This window comes from Eubalaena glacialis, chromosome 6 (assembly GCF_028564815.1).
Source record: "Eubalaena glacialis isolate mEubGla1 chromosome 6, mEubGla1.1.hap2.+ XY, whole genome shotgun sequence".
Classification (NCBI taxonomy): domain Eukaryota; kingdom Metazoa; phylum Chordata; class Mammalia; order Artiodactyla; family Balaenidae; genus Eubalaena; species Eubalaena glacialis.
In genome coordinates this window covers 47,213,441-47,230,173 of record NC_083721.1, presented here as the reverse complement: position 1 = coordinate 47,230,173, position 16,733 = coordinate 47,213,441, and the positions used below count along the sequence as shown (strand labels likewise).

The 16,733-nt window shown below is 40.4% G+C and overlaps 1 protein-coding gene across 1 annotated transcript; it reads left to right on the top strand.

The window, feature by feature from the left end:
• Positions 1–637: 637 nt before the first annotated feature.
• Positions 638–15,210, top strand: CPOX (coproporphyrinogen oxidase). The gene is made up of 7 exons (XM_061193012.1): positions 638–1,255; positions 3,700–3,843; positions 4,420–4,530; positions 5,167–5,308; positions 7,359–7,577; positions 11,099–11,203; positions 12,973–15,210. Exons 1-7 carry the CDS (start codon positions 724–726, stop codon positions 13,058–13,060), a joined length of 1,341 nt encoding a protein of 446 aa, XP_061048995.1. The 5' UTR covers positions 638–723; the 3' UTR covers positions 13,061–15,210.
• Positions 15,211–16,733: the final 1,523 nt, after the last annotated feature.

Here is a 16,733-nt window from a genome sequence, read left to right as displayed (position 1 = left end):
AACACTTTGCTTTTCCTATTTCCAAAATAATTAAGTGGGCACTGTAGAAGCAAGGCCTGGGAAGATTTTTATGATAGAACTGTGATATGGAGTTGACCCCAGAAAGTCTTTTCCTAGGATTTTCTTAGGAGTCCTTTAACTAGCTTTTCCGACTCCTTTTACAAACTAGCCCGTAAGGAGTTTCCCAGGCCCCGCCCCCACCAATCCTACAAGCTCTAGAAGCGCTAGAGGACTAGAACCGGGGACGAAGCGGCCTTCTATACATACAGGAGTCAGGGTTTGCAACGCTGTTTAGAAATATAAGTCGGAGCAGGGGTTTCCGGCCACATTTCTCCCCGGTTAGCCCTCAGCGCGTCCAGCCCTACTTTGTCTTCTCCCTGTGATTGGGTGAACCGCAGACCAGAGGTTGTACGTGACAAGAAGGCCTCTTTTATCTCCGCCTTCGCTTCCATTGCCCTCTCCTACCCAGCACCCCAGTTCTCTACCCGCGGGACCCGCCCTTCTGGAGACGGTGGATTCTTTTATCTCCCGGGCGCGCCCCTGCAGGCGGCGATAGGAGCCGGGACTACAGCTCCCGGCATTCTACGCCGGGGAGCCGACCCGGTAGTAGCTCTTTTCCGGCGAAGTTTCCCTCTCCCAGCGCCGCTCGCCGCTCGGGACTCCAGGGGGCTCAGGGGCCTGTCTGCGGGAGGTGGGCACTGCCCAGGGTGACAGTGCGGGAGCATGGCCATGCACCTGGGCAGGCTGAGCGCGGGCCCCTGCTGGCTCGCGGCGCGGGGCGGCTGCGGGGAGCTGCGCTCTTGGTCCCTGCGCTGCGCGGCCGGACGCTTCTGCCGCCCCCCTGGCACCGCTTGCCCCGAGCAGAGCCGCGGGCTGGGGTACGGCCCTACTGTGGGAGGCGGCCCCCGGCTGAGGACCGGGCTGGCCGCGGGGCTGGCGGGGCTGGCGGGGCTGGCCGGGCTGGCCGCCGCCGCCTTCGGGCACGTGGAGCGGGCGGAGATGGTGAGCAAGAGCTCGGGGGCGCCGAGCCCCTCGCCGGGGAGGCCGGAGGAGGAGGACGACGAGCTGGCCCGCCGCTGCAGCTGCTTCATGGCCTCGCCTGTGACCGACCTGCACGAGCTGCGGAGGAGGCCGGGCGACATGAAGACCAAGATGGAGCTGCTAATCCTGGAGACCCAGGCCCAGGTGTGCCAAGCGCTGGCACAGGTGGACGGGGGCGCCCGCTTCTCTGTGGACCGGTGGGAGAGGAAGGAAGGTGAGGAGGTCGGCCCCTAGCGGGAGGTGGAGATGGGGAAGAGAGGTCGGGCTTTAGTTTGCAGGCAGAAAATGACTCAGAATAGGGGATGGGAGTAAGGAAAGGGGTACCTACACAGCGACTGCTAGGTTAAAAGGGACACCTTTAAAACGATTGATACTGACAGGGTCATCAGCCCTCAGCTTGCAGGTGTGGACCCAGATCTGCTGTCACTCTAGTACTGGAGATTTTAAAAATCTTTGCAATTTTATATGGCATTTTTCATACAAGTCTTAAGGTCAGTTTTAGCCAACAGGCTTGGATGTCCAAGGTTGTAACTGAGCATAGATTTTCTCCACATTTCCTCTGCTTCTCTGGGTGCGTTTACCCTTTCTCTTCCTTTGGAGATGGAAAAAGAAAGTCATCTCCTCATTACTAAGGGTCAACCAGTCTCCTCCAGCTGAGGGAGTTATTGTGTCATTGTGTCTTTTTCCCAGGTTGTGCAAGAAATATTTGACCTGGCTTGTCAGTAGTTCTGCCAAATGCACCCATCAGATTTCCTGCCAGGAAAATCTTTATTTCCACTGGTAAAATACTTAAGTATTAAAACCTAGTTCTTACAGCGTCCTACATTCATGACCATGTTATTGCCTATACAGTGAAACCTTACATCTTGGTCATCAACTTAAAGGATTTCTGATTCTTCTTACCTGGGACTACTGCAGCAACTTCTCATCAGCTGATTTGGGGCTGTGATACTGCCACATTTATTTTAAATGAAGTTAAATCTGGTTTTCATAGTGTTTTCCATCTTGTAATTTTTTTAAAAATTAATTTATTTTTGGCTGTGTTGGGTCTTGGTTGCTGCGCGCAGGTTTTCTCTAGTTGTGGTGAGCGGGAGCTACTCTTCGTTGCGGCGCGTGGGCTTCTCATTGGGGTGGCTTGTTGCGGAGCACAGGCTCTAGGCGCGTGGGCTCAGTAGTTGTGGCTCACGGGCTTAGTTGCTCCGCGGCATATGGGATCTTCCGGGACCAGGGCTCGAACCCATGTCCCCTGCATTGGCAGGCAGATTCTTAACCACTGCGCCAGCAGGGAAGTCCTCCATCTTCTAATTTTTTAAGTGAAGACTGTTGAATCAGGACACAACCTGGACTAGCTGTGTGACCTTCAGTAGTTACTTTTTGTGCCTCTGTTTCCTCATCTATGAAATGAAATTTAAATAACATATGAATGTATTATAAGGGTAAAATAAGGTGTATATATATGAAGTGCTGCAAATATTGTTTGATGCTTAGAAAGCACTGAGACAAATTGTTTTTTTTTAAAGTTTATTTCAGCTTCGCAATTTATTATTGATAATGTCACATTAATTTTCATTGTTAACTTTTTTTTTTTAAAGTATTTATTTATGGCTGTGTTGGGTCTTCGTTTCTGTGCGAGGGCTTTCTCTAGTTGTGGCAAGCGGGGGCCACTCTTCATCGCCGTGCACGGGCCTCTCACCATCACGGCCTCTCTTGTTGCGGAGCACAGGCTCCAGACGCGCAGGCTCAGTAATTGTGGCTCACGGGCCCAGCTGCTCCGCGGCGCGTAGGATCTTCCCAGACCAGGGCTCGAACCCGTGTCTCCTGCATTGGCAGGCAGATTCTCAACCACTGCGCCACCAGGGAAGTCCTGAGACAAATTGTTTGGGCCACTTACTAGTTGCGTGTTTTTGGAGAAAGTATTTTGCCTTTCTGGGCCTCAGTTTTCTCATTTGAAATATACAAGGGTCGTTCTGGATCATCTTATGTCCCATCCAGCTCTAAAAATTTTTAGAAATAAAACAAGCCAAACATGAAGCTTCATGAAACAATTAACTCTTGTGGTACCTCTAGTGTCTTAAAAAAACAAACCAGCTACTAGTAGTAAAGCTCATATACCTAAATGTTAATGTGTGTCTCACTCAGTTCAAGCTTCCGAATTCCTTAAGCATTTCAGTATCTGTTTTTTAATTACCTGTAAACAAAATTAAAAGGCAAACAGCACACTGAGAAAAAACAATTGAAACAATATGGAACTCTTAAATTTGGCAATACTGGAACACTCTTTGAATATACTTATTCCTGTTTTTAATCTTAGCTTTCTCTCATGTATCACAACTGACAGCTGCCATTCTGAACAGTCTTATCTGAAGGGAAACTATTCCAGTGATTCATTTTAGATGATGACATAAGGATGTAGAAGAGTATTCAGTTGGGTGGTGTGGGGAGATAAAATATCCACCCATGATCAGTAGCAAATGTCATAAAGCTAAGCTGGTTATCTAATTTAATTGTACTTAAAAATTATAAATATGCTGATATTATGGAAGATTTGGAAAATAGAGGAGGAAAATAACTCCTAATCCCACCACCTTCATGCAGCAGTTGTTTTTAACTTCGCATATACCCTTACATTCTCTCCTCATTTTACATTTCCATAAACAGGAGGTGGTGGCATCAGCTGTGTACTTCAAGATGGGCATGTTTTTGAAAAGGCCGGGGTGAGCATTTCTGTCGTTCATGGAAATCTTTCTGAGGAAGCAGCAAAACAGATGAGAAGCAGAGGAAAAAAGCTGAAGACGAAAGATGGTAAATCAGACAATCTCCTTTAATAGTCCCTGTAAACCTTTTCTCCCCGCAAGTTTTATTTATAAAGTACATATTGCTTCTGTAAAATTCCATCTGGGTGCGTATGCCAGCTGAACATGTTCACAATTACTTTTTTTTTTAACATCTTTATTGGAGTATAATTGCTTTACAATGGTGTGCTAGTTTCTGCTTTATAACAAAGTGAATCAGTTATACATATACATATGTCCCCATATCTCTTCCCTCTTGCGTCTCCCTCCCTCCCACCCTCCCTATCCCACCCCTCCAGGTGATCACAAAGCACCAAGCTGATCTCCCTGTGCTATGTGGCTGCTTCTATCGATTTTACACTTGGTAGTGTATATATGTCCATAGTTCTGAAGAACCTAGGGGCAGGACAGGAATAAAGACACAGACGTAGAGAATGGACTTGAGGACACAGTTACTTTTTAAAAATTATATTTTAGGAGACAAATTGAAAAGCACCCTTTGAAAATTGATTGAGAAACCATGTTGGAGTTAATTTGTATCAAGCCAGGTGATCGAGTGCAGCTCACTGCGTGTTTTACTTTCCAGGTAAATTGCCGTTTTCTGCTATGGGCGTGAGCTCTGTTATCCACCCCAAGAATCCTCATGCTCCTACTATCCATTTCAACTACAGATACTTTGAAGTAGAAGAAGCCGACGGTAAGGGCTATGGAGGTGTGGAAAGTACTGTTGTGCAAAATGTGTATTTTAAAACACGTTAGGGGGCATAACATCTAAAACCAAGAAAAAATAAATACCATCTTAACTAGGTTTTTTGGGAAGCATGTGAAAGCTTATTCCTTGGCAGGTGCAATGGATTATTTATTAGATGTGAAAAGTGAAAGTGGTATTGGCTGGTCTCTGGCATCCCCATTTCCCTCCAACACACAAGGAATGATTTAATGAACCCGAACTTAAAGTGCACACAGGGTTCTTTGCAAATATAAATTTATTACATCCAAAGGAAAACCTCACGTGCAATGTTAAGTTGCCATTGAGAACTTGCTTTTGGAAATTATTTTCCACATAATGTAGCTTTGCCAGTCACTAGTGCGTTGTCAGTGGGTTTAAGATGGGATGCAATTGATCATGCTTCATTATGTAAATATAGTTCCAGTCTCTGTTTGCCATTAGCTGGGCCAACTGTTACCCTGTCAGAGCACCTGTGCAGTGCAAGCCACTCCTTTTGGTGTCTCTGCAGGTGATGGCATTTAAAGCAATGTATTCAACTTTTCGTTTTGAGTAGTGTGCTGCATCTCAAAGTCCACATCAGAATCACATGTCTCGATTTGGTAGGTAACAAGCAGTGGTGGTTTGGTGGTGGATGTGACCTTACCCCAACATACTTGAACCAAGAGGATGCAGTGCATTTTCACAGGACTCTAAAGGAGGCTTGTGACCAGCATGGTCCAGATCTCTACCCCAAATTTAAAAAATGGTAGGTAAAGTTATTGAACTTGTTATGATCGTTAAGTATTTTCCATTCCTTCTGTAGATCCTGAAGGCACTACTGTGTCACTAAGTATCTTTTTCAGCTTATGAAGGTTGAACTGTTTCCTTCCTCCCTCCCTTCCTTCCTTTCACCAGAAGTGAGATACAAGTATTAAGTGGTTTTAATACATTATTTTCTTAGGAATATTTGAATGTCTGTGATAAAAATTGGGTAGCAATATCATTTTTGATACCAGATGATTTAGGATATAAACTTGAAGGTGATATATGCCTGAGAATCAGAGGCTTTTTAATCCTAAAGTGGGATATTAAATTCTCTTCCCACACGAGGATTATCATCTCGTTGTTGCCATGGAAATGTGTTAGGGCATGGGGAGGGTTGGAGAACTATTAGGAGAGGTGCAAATGTACTGGAGATTTTGGACAAGGAGAAAGTGGGATTGGAAACTTTGTGAAAGGAACTCTGATGGTAAAGAAAAAAGTTGTGAGGAGACCCAGGATATTTGGTAGATGTGGAATGGAGCCTGTGCATAAGTTGTTTGGAATAATAAGGTACTCAACACTGCTTAGAGCTAATTGCCATTCTAGAAGAAGGAGGAACAGAAAGGGTTTTTGGGTTTTATTTTTTGCTTTGCTTTTAAGTGGTAATATTTGTGGAATCTTGATGTTATTTATCTAAGAATATGGAGTTCAGCTTTAAAATCCTCAGAAAATATCAGACATTTAAATAACCTCTCTTTGATTTGACATTACCACTAAACACTGGACAGCTATGGACACACAGATATAGGATGAAGGGTTGTTTTTCTCTTACAAATCAGCTTCCTTTCAGGAGGAGGATTGGTGGGGTAGCATTCTCTCTCTCTCTTTTTTTTTTTTTTTTTTTCCTTTTATCGCTGTTACTGAAGAACTTTATCCAAGTAGTATTAATAAAATATCTAGGATGCGGGCTAGCTAAAAAGTTTTTAGTATACATATTTAGTAAATCTCTTCATTTCATAATATCATGAAAAGAGATTTGGAAATAACATGATTTAGTTAAAGCTGGCTTTACAGCCTTGCTCAGGATATACTTTAACTCTGTTAATAAAATGTACCTATGAAGAAAAGCCAAGAAGTCACAGTCAAGGTGAATTATACCAGCACATCAGTTCTAGGGATTTGCATCTGCTGCCTTTTTTTTTTTTTTAACTTTAAGCTATTAAGTCTATTTTTAAGATAACCTTTTCAATAGCTTTTACTTTCTGTTTGTACAGGTTTTCTATTTAGGAACCCTCATTATACAGAGATAATGAAAACTATTTCCAGGATGTAAACTGTACTGCAAATTTAGCAATTAGGAAAGACTTAGGAAATCTGCTCTGGTAGGCACAGGTGGGGAAAGACTCAAGAACAAATTGATAGTTTCATGTGCTGGTTCACAAGGGCAACCTTTAATGTTCTGAAGACTTTTATTCTCTGAACATTTCCTTCCACCAACCCTCCCCTGAGTTATGCATGTTATAGAGTCATCACATTTTATTGCCAAAAGAGACCTTAGAGATAATTTACTCTACCTTCCTTTGGTGAATAAGAACTGATTCAGACAGCTTAGGGGTTAGCACTCCATCAAGGACCTGGTTTGTGTCATTGTTGGTAGAGGATTCCTGCCTGCTGCAAAAGTAGCAGTGCTTCTGAGGGCAGCAGCGTCACTTGTTTTAAGAAATACAGTGCTTTAAAAAAAAGAAGGAAATACAGTATTAATAGTGGATTCTGTTTCTTTTCAGTAAAGGTCTTAGAGTGCCACATCTTCAGATAGACATGTACTAGCTTGCCTATTGCTTTGTAGGTAAAAGTGTAAGCATTTTCTTCGTTGTTGATAACTGCAGGAGATCTGTCTAAAACTCTAGTTTCATTTTCAGGCATGGACAAAAAGTAAGGGCACTGTGCTGGCATTAGTCAGGGATGGTGCGCTAAGCTGAAATGCTCACACTGATTTTCATGTCTGTCTGTTTTTTCCTCTTTGGTCCCTGATTTGGCCTTGCTGTATTTTCCAGGTGTGACGATTACTTTTTTATAGCCCATCGTGGGGAGCGGAGGGGCATCGGGGGTATCTTTTTTGATGACCTTGACTCTCCATCCAAGGAGGAGGTCTTTCGCTTTGTGCAGAGCTGTACCCAGGCTGTCATTCCTTCTTATATCCCCCTTGTGAAAAAGCACTGTGATGACTCCTTCACCCCCCGGGAGAAGTTGTGGCAGCAGCTCCGGAGAGGACGGTGAGTGAGTGACAGGAGAATGAACCGTCTCATTGCATAACTCTGGGGGTTAGGAGGTCGGGAAGTGGAGCAGCTGTAATAAGAGTGGATGCTATGTTGTCTTGGGCAGATACTTTGTCAGAGTTTTGTTAATACTCACCCTAATTTCTTTTCATAACTAGATAAATATCAAGTGAATTAAAAAACATTGTATAAAATAGTATTATAAAAAGAGCAAAGTTTGTTTAATTTGTCTATACATTGGAGAACCATATTAGGCCTATAGTAAGAACTTGTTGAATTTATTTCAGCTGATTTCTTATAGTTTCTTCTAGCAATACCTTCCAGCCTTACGCCAAGGTAGGAGAATCATTTAATGTTTTTGCTGCTTTGTAAATTTGGAATCACACATTTTTTTCATTTATCTTTAGGTTTTCATGGAAGTTGTTACGATGAAAATAATCACTTCAGAAATTATTTACACTTAGTGATAATATTTATTAATTATGGAGATGTTAATATGTGCTGGCTAATATGTTAGGCAGTGTACATCTAATTTTCTTCACAAACCTGTGAGATTGGTGTAATTATCATCATTTTACAGATGACAAAACTTAGTCTCAGCAAAGTAAGTCCCTTGCCCAAGTTTACACAGCTAGTAAATAAAAGATCCCAGGTGTGGAATCAGGTCATCGTGCCTTCAAAACTTGCAGACTTTCTTAGATGTGAATGAAGTTAAGTAGGTCTTATTTCTGACTGTGATGCTCACCTTAGCCACCCTGCTTTGTGCACTCAGCTTGGTGAGCTCAGTTGGGTGACCAGCGTGAGGTCATCTTCAGTGGGGGTGTGATTGTGAATCAGCTCCAAATTATCCAATCTTCCCTCTCATAGCGGTTTCTCGTTACCATCTTAATTGCATGTGTACTACTGGTCCATGGCTAAAAAATGGATTTTCTCATTTATGTTAATTTTGTCTCAGGCATATGAAACTTTGGGTACTTAAGGAGGTAAAGCTAAAAGGTCAACTTAGATAATGTTAAAAGTCTAAAGATAAATGTTTGTTGTTTATTCTTTCTTAGGACTACCTCTGCTTGCTTGCTCCCTGTTTATAAACTTGGGAAAATGAGAATTGATTAAATGTTCTTATTAGACAGTTCTTTAACAATGCATCTGTTTTGGGACATTTTTTTTTTTTTTTTGGTCCCATGATTTCCCAGATACACCTTTACTACTCCTTCCCTTCACTTGAGTTTATTAGGTGCCTCCTATGGCTAGGGACCATGCTGGGAAAAGCTCACAGTTTAGTGGGGAAGACCATCCTAAGAGGATAATTTAAAACTCTGTGGAAACAGCAACAACAAACTCCAATAAAAAACAAACAAGAAACTAAAAAAAGAAAAAAAAACTCTGTGGAAAGTGCAATGTTCTAGTTTTGCATAAGATTTCTTAAGCAAAGCTGGCAGGTTTCGTGAATACTAATGAGGTGAAGCCTTTAAAACTTCTTGGACATAGGAATGATTTTATTTTGTTTGTTCTGTTTTTTATTATTAATTGACAACGTATTTTGAAAGTTCCATTTGTGTGTATCATTTCATGTCTGTTTTTTGAATTAGGCAGAAGTGTGGGGTATTAGGTTAATTTTCTGTGGTGTGGTGGGTGACTGTACTTTCAAAGAGAGGCTCCTTCTACCACCCATGTCTCTGGGCCTTAAAATGGCAGTAATCTCTGGGGCTTAAGATAACCCCAGCTCTTTGCTGCGGTCATGAGCCCTGTCTTCACTTTCTTACACGGCATTCATAACCCATTATCTGTATTACTCTTCCCCACTTCCTCGCATCCCCTTCTGTATGACTTTCCCCTGCAGTGGTTAGGCTGCTTCTCTTTTGACTTTGCAGCCTCTTACTTGGCTATCTCATTTAGTCTCTTGTCCTCAGTTACTACTATTCTCTCCCCAGACCTTGAACCTCCAGTCTTAGTCTTCTTTTTTGTTTTGCTGTATTTTGGGAAAGGGAAACAGGATACAGTGTAGGTATCAGTTAAATTGAAGGGAGTGGTTAAGGTTCTTAGTTTATAGGAACCTTGGAGAGGATAAATGAATGGAAAGGATCAGAAAGATCAGATCTAAGCAAAACCTGGTGAGAGTATATCAGGCTGATATACAGAAAGGAGCATTGTTCACTCAAAACAGAAAACCAGCACAGGGATCCTATAGAGGCTCATTTGGGAGCTCCTTACAGGGGTCTTTGAACAAGACATCTGTACAAATAGAGAATCACAGCCATCCCTTAAATATCATGTTTCAGGAGGGTAACATCAGGGGTGAAAAAGGGAGCTGAGAGACTGGAGTTCTTTTCCATGGTCTTAGGAAGAAGTTAAGAAGATTCACTTGAATTATCTTTTGAAACAGACATAAGAAGGTATTAAATAGTTATTAGTGCACGGAACTCAATCAGTGATAAATAAATGGTGAGGACTAGAAAGGGATCCATGAATGTAATTTATTTAAATTTTCTCAGAGCCTTTGGCAAGTTTCCACAGTGAAGGTTGCTTTCTAAAAATTGAAGGACTGCGGGAATCTAGAGAATATTTTCTCTAGTTGTGATTAAATACAGTAACCAATGCATAAACGGTAATATCTGAGGGAAGTTTAGACCAAGAGAGTAGTTTTTGAGTGAGTTGAGAAATGACATGAAGGGGGACTATTGAAATTTTCAGATTTATGGATCATTCTCAATTCTTTTGGGTAGTGGAAGTTATCTTTTGAAATTGGAGAGAAGAGACCCTTTTACAAAGGATCTCATGATGTTAAAGGCAATCACAGATTTTTAAGCTAGACAGAGTTTAGATATGACTCTATGGCAGTTCATGGAAAACTAATATCCTGAACCAGGTTTTAGTTGATGCTAAGGACTGAGCACTGCAACTCAATCACTACCTTCTATTATGACTTTGTCATTAATTTGCAGGAAGACTGAATTATATGACTGCTTATTAATGCTGTTAACTAGTTTAAGAAAAGGAGATATCTATAATATATTAGTAATTATTAATAGATTTCTGTTATCTGTTCTTGGCTTTTCAATTACAAGAGCTTTACACTGTCTTAGTTCGTGTGAGTTATTAGCAGTGAAATGAAGTCTTTGACTGTGAAGCATCTCAGACTCTAGGCGAGGGCCAGAAAGAGCTGTTTTATCCTGATAAAGGGTGCCATTTGCTTTTCTTAATTGTTTTTGTGCCTTCAAGTTCTAAGCTTTGTGTTCATTCTGTTTATTTATTGGAAAACATAACCTTATTGTTTTGTAACTGCTCTATGTTGGGGCTGAATCTATATCCTATTGTTTGTTGGATAGAATAGCCTTTTCTTTATGCCTTTCCAGATGGAGAAAACTCAACTGACGAGACTGGTGTTTTCTCTGCCAGTTCCAGCTGATGGGGTGGGAGGTGGTGGGAAGATGCCCCCCCTTTAAGTATTTGTTATGGACTAATCTTAAGAAAGGGATTACTCAGCCAATCCTTAATCTTATTTGATGTCTTTATGTCAGGTATGTAGAATTTAACCTGCTGTATGATCGGGGTACAAAGTTTGGCCTCTTCACTCCAGGATCCAGGATCGAAAGCATCTTGATGTCTTTACCTCTCACCGCCCGGTAAGAATAACTCATAAGAATAATAGTTATTCCCTACCCTCCACAAAACATGAACATTGACACCACAAATGTCTTTCCTAAAGACTTCATTGGTTTTGACTTTGCTGCCTGTATAAGAAAATCACAGGCAAATCACAGGAAAATCAAATTGGTTTTTTTAAGGGGTGGCAGGATAAATGATATAGCTTTATATGTGAGAGCAGGGAAAGGATAGAGGGAGTGAGAAGATAGGGTGGATGATGGTGTCTAGGGAGCTAGATTGACTGTTCCTACTTGGTGATTTTCTAGGAGGAGCTATGAGCAAAGCAGATTTATATGAACATAACAGCTCTTTAACTTTAATTTTACTGGAAATGATTGCACTTGTGGGAAAAGGTCTTACTCTCCACTATGAAGTATTAAGCTTGTATGAAAGTATGCGGGGTTATTTCAGATGCTTTATGTGCTGCCATGGTGTGCTTCCATAAAGGTTAATTGAATCTCTGTGGGGAATTTTAAAATCTATTTATGTTGGTGCTATTAGGTTAATAAAGATCTACAGTTGACTTTTTTGGCTTTGAGGAAGTGAGAATGGTGTGTATCCAGACTGAAATAGAAAAGATCAGAAAAAATATGACCATTGCTTGTTTTAGAAGAGCTAGAATCTTCTTTTCTCCATGAGTTTAAATATCCAAATAAGAAGGAACTGGCTGGCATTGAAGGTCTGCCTTGCGTCATTCTGCTGTGCAGATCTAGCCTTGTGAGATCAGTACCCTCTACCATTGTCACTACGTTCAGAATGGCATTGGCTCTGTCCTTGTCTAGCTGTTGTTCGTGGGATCTCATGTCCTGGCTGGATTCTCATGCACATCACTGTTAGGTGTTCTTGCCACCCTAGAGGCAAGATGTGATTAAAAAGTAGACATGAGATCTTAAGGCCTCGGGTAGTCTACCTGATCTCTGCTGGCCTCTAATTATAATGCACATTCCAAACTGCAGGTAAGGGCGGATTATAAATCATTCCCTCGCTCAGCTGAATAACATTAATGCAACAGGTTATTTTTAGCTTCTTAAAGTCTGCACCAGGGGTCTGCAAACTTAAGGCTTCAGGACAAATCTAGGTCCACTTGTGTTTATGTACAGCCCTTAAGCTAAGAATGGAATTTACATTTTTAAAGGATTATTAAAAACAAACAAAAAAGGAATAGGCAAGAGACTGCAAAAGGTATGTGGCCCCAAGAGCCTAAGGTATTTATTATGTGGCCCTTTACAGGAAAAGTTTGCCAGCCTCTGATCTAAACCAGTGTTTGCCAGATTTCTTACTACAGTTTGACCATTTTGACCCTATTTGTATATTTATATATAATCTGAGGTATTATTTACTTAAATTCTATACTCTTATTTTTTTCAGAGAGAAAATTAAAGGCAAACCAACATTGTTGTCATAAATAGAAAGCAACACATTAAAATAAATGCCAAAGTACTAAGCTAAAAAAAGTTTGCCCATGGATCACCTGAGGTTGTATACTTTATGAAACCCTGGTTTATAGTAAAAGTACGTTTTGGCTCTGGAATATTAATATTAGCTAGAGTATGCTCAGCAGTTATTAAGAAACTTATTTCTTTAGCAGCAAATATTTTTTAAAAGCCTAGTGGAGACAAAGAGGTATAAGTCTTTTTATTACTCTTAGAATTTTACTTTTCATTTATTTTAGATAAAGAGGTATGTGTGTTGTTTATTTATTTTTTATTGTTGTTACGTTTTTTGCTTCTGTTTTGAACCTGCATAGATGGGAGTACATGCATTCACCCTCAGAGAACTCCAAAGAAGCTGAAATTCTGGACGTTTTGCGCCATCCGAGGGACTGGGTGCATTGATGCAGGCACAGCAGTCTTCCTAGGGTCTGGGGGACACACAATGGGCCCCCTGCTCCGCTGGCTGGCACCACCGCCACTGTGTGGCACTTAGTTACCTGTGTCTCAGAGCTCCAGTCTTCTCCGCCCTGGAGTCTGCCTCCTTTCCTGCTGAAATGTGTTTTAAGCACCACAAGCTTCCGCTGGATGCTGTCGGTGATGGGTGGTGAGGTGGCAGCTTGTCAGAGTCAACTGGTTGATGTAAAACTCATTTATACTTTTAGAATCATTTGATATGACTAGTTTACAAACAGTGACAATTTCCAAGAATTGGTTTAGGGGATCTAAATATTATAATTTGTATCAGGAAACTTCTCATGTTATTTTTGTTTCATATATTTTTTAAAGGTTTAGTTTCAGCCACAAAAATCTGTTGTGGGATAAATCTTATCTTCATTAATTCAATGAGATTGAGACTAGTAATTTTAGAAAGCAACTGGAAATGAAAGTAAAAATTTTACTTTGTCATTACTGAAGTTTCTTTGATCATAATCTTTATATATCTTTCTCTAGAGATCATAATATTGTAAAATATTCACTTTTGTAAGGATAGATATTTAGGAATACTTGAAATTTTCTTAATCTCTGCATGTGTTACAATTCAGTGATTACCTATAGTTAACTCTAAAGTGACATCACTGTTATTTAAACAAGGGATATCTAAGTTGTAATTTTGATTTTTGTAGAACTATAATTTGTTGATGCTGAGATTCTTTGCACTTTTGAATGTGAAAGCTTATACCCTTGGATTCTGATACTTAAAAATTTCTATTCCAGACATTTCTGTATGGAGGTTTAGACTAAGAACAATCCTGGGGATGTTGTGAATTTAGGAAATGAGAAACATTTTCCTTCTCTAATGAAAGCAGGCATGACTAGTGTAAGAAGCATGTAGGCATTTTATAAATATATTTCCTTGAATATGGACTAATTGAAATCATTCTCTTTTTAAATTAGAGATTCTGCAACTCTTACCGTTGCTCTTAAGAGAAAATCACAACAGAGTTCTCAAGACTTCTTTGTTCATATAATAATGTGAATATTTTATTCATAATATATTGAAGTTTGTAAGGAATGTTATCTTCCTACATATTATTAAGCATTATCTTGGAATATGTTGAATGTATGATCATGTGTGACTCTGTAGAGCTGGAAAATGTATGAATTCTTCAACTCTTAAAACAGGTGTGCTGATAAATTTTATTATGAAATATGACTAAGAAATGTTTGTATTTTTCATTTTTTCCAGGGTAATTGATATAGGGAAGATAAATATTTCTTAGTACTAAAACCATAGTTCCTCATTCCTACGTATTTTACCCAAGTAAAATATAAGTTTTGCAGTTGAATTTTCATAGCAGCTTTATTCTCAATAGCCAAAATTTAGAACTAACACAACTGCCCATCAGCAGGTGAATGGATAAACAAGTTATAATATATCCATATGTTAAAATACTACTCAACAATGAAAAGGAACATCTATTGATAAAGGCAAGAACATGGGTGAATATCAGAAAGTCATTATGCCAAGTGAAAGAAGCCAGACACAGAAGAGCACTCACTGTATGACTACATTACATGAAAACCTAAGAAAGTCAAACTCTAACAAGAGAAAGATCAGTGATTGCTAGGGGCTGGGGTTGGGGAATTGATTGTGAAAGGGAACAAAAGAATGTTTTGAGGTGATGGAAATGTTCTGTGTATTGATTGTGGCCGTGGTTACCAGACTGTATACATTTATCAGAGCTCATTGAGCTCGACACTTAAAATCATGAAATTTTATTGTATATATGATTTATACTTCAACAAAGTTGATTAAATGAAAGAAAAAACATATTATTAGGCATATAGGAACAAATGTTCAATAAACTTCACTTTGCCTTTTACAATAATAAGTCCCCATCATTTAGATCTGCCAGCCTATTTAGTTGTGTTTAGGGCTCTTGGGGTCTGGGCATTGGACTAAGAGAAATTTCAAAAATTTTCTGTGCATATCAGTTTTTCGTACTCTTCAGTAATCATGTATTTTTCTTACAGATGAGACTATGTCTGGGGAAAAACGTAACAGTATTGCATAAATATTGGAAAGTCATTCTGCTGTTATTCAAAATGAATTTCTGTTTCAAATTTGTACTGATGTCTGAGCCTTGGACACCTAACTGCTCCTGGCTTACACATGTATGTTGGTGGTCATAAGGGGTGGAAATTTGGGGGACAGATATAAATGCTTTGGAGCAAATTTCTAACCACGACTTTATCACTATACTTTGCTTACCCACCTATTCAACCGAGTAATTCATGAAATAAAAACTTTTCTGTGTTAAAGAGCATCAGATTAATAGGGCAGATAATCTGTTTCTTTATGATTTATCCTCCCACGATTCATTTGCTGTTACAGTTCATCAAGGCTGGAATTGTCTGCAGGTGTTTTACTCACACGTCTGTGCGTAGGCTAGGATGGCTTGAGAGCTAGGCTCAGCTTGGACTGTGGACCTGGTGCCTACATGTGGCTCAGAACACACATTCTACCCAACAAGCAGAGGCAGTGCCTTCTGATCTAGCCCCAGAGGTTATGTAGTGTCACGTCCTTCACATTCCATTGGTTACAAGTGAGTCACTAAGAACAGCTCCCGATTCACCGGGGAGGGAATTAGACCCCAGCTCTCAATGGGAGTAGTGTCAAGGATTTGTGATCATCTTCAAAACCACCACATAGCCTTTCACACCCAAAACCACAAAATAGATTTAGCATTCCCTCCCTTATTGCCCTAATCAAATCCTGTTGAGTCCACCTTTGAAATGTTTCTTATTTCCTGCCTCTGTCCCCTGCCATGACTCTACTTTGGTTCCACATTCCCTCTCACCTGAATGTTTGCCATACCCTACCTGCCTCTGGTCACTCTGACCTCCATTCTCTCCCTAAAGAATTACTTCACCGAATAGGAAGCAACCTAAGTGTCTGTTGACAGATGAATGGATAAAGAAGATGTGGCACATATATACAATGGAATATTACTCAGCCATAAAAAGAAACGAAATTGAGTTATTTGTAGTGAGGTGGATGGACCTAGAGTCTGTCATACAGAGTGAAGTAAGTCAGAAAGAGAAAAACAAATACCATATGGGAACACATACACATGGAATCTAAAAAAAAAAAAGAAGGTTCTGATGAACCTAGGGGCAGGACAGGAATAAAGACGCAGATGTAGAGAATGGACTTGAGGACACAGGGAGGGGGAAGGGTAAGCTGGGACGAAGTGAGAGAGTGGCATGGACTTGTAAATACTACCAAAGGTGATAGCTAGTGGGAAGCAGCCGCATAGCACAGGGAGATCAGCTCGGTGCTTTGTGACCACCTAGAGGGATGCGATAGGGACAGTGGGAGGGAGACGCAAGAGGAAAGAGATATGGGGATATATGTATATGTAGAGCTGATTCACTTTGTTATAAAGCAGAAACTAACACACCATTGTAAAGCAATTATACGCCAATAAAGATGTTAAAAAAAAAAAAGAATTACTTCACTAAATCCCAAATAACTGCCCTCCTCAAATATTTTAAGCTTCCTCCCTTCTGCCCTCCTCAAATATTTTAAGCTTCCTCCCTTCTCCTACAGAAGAGTTTCTGAACTCAATCT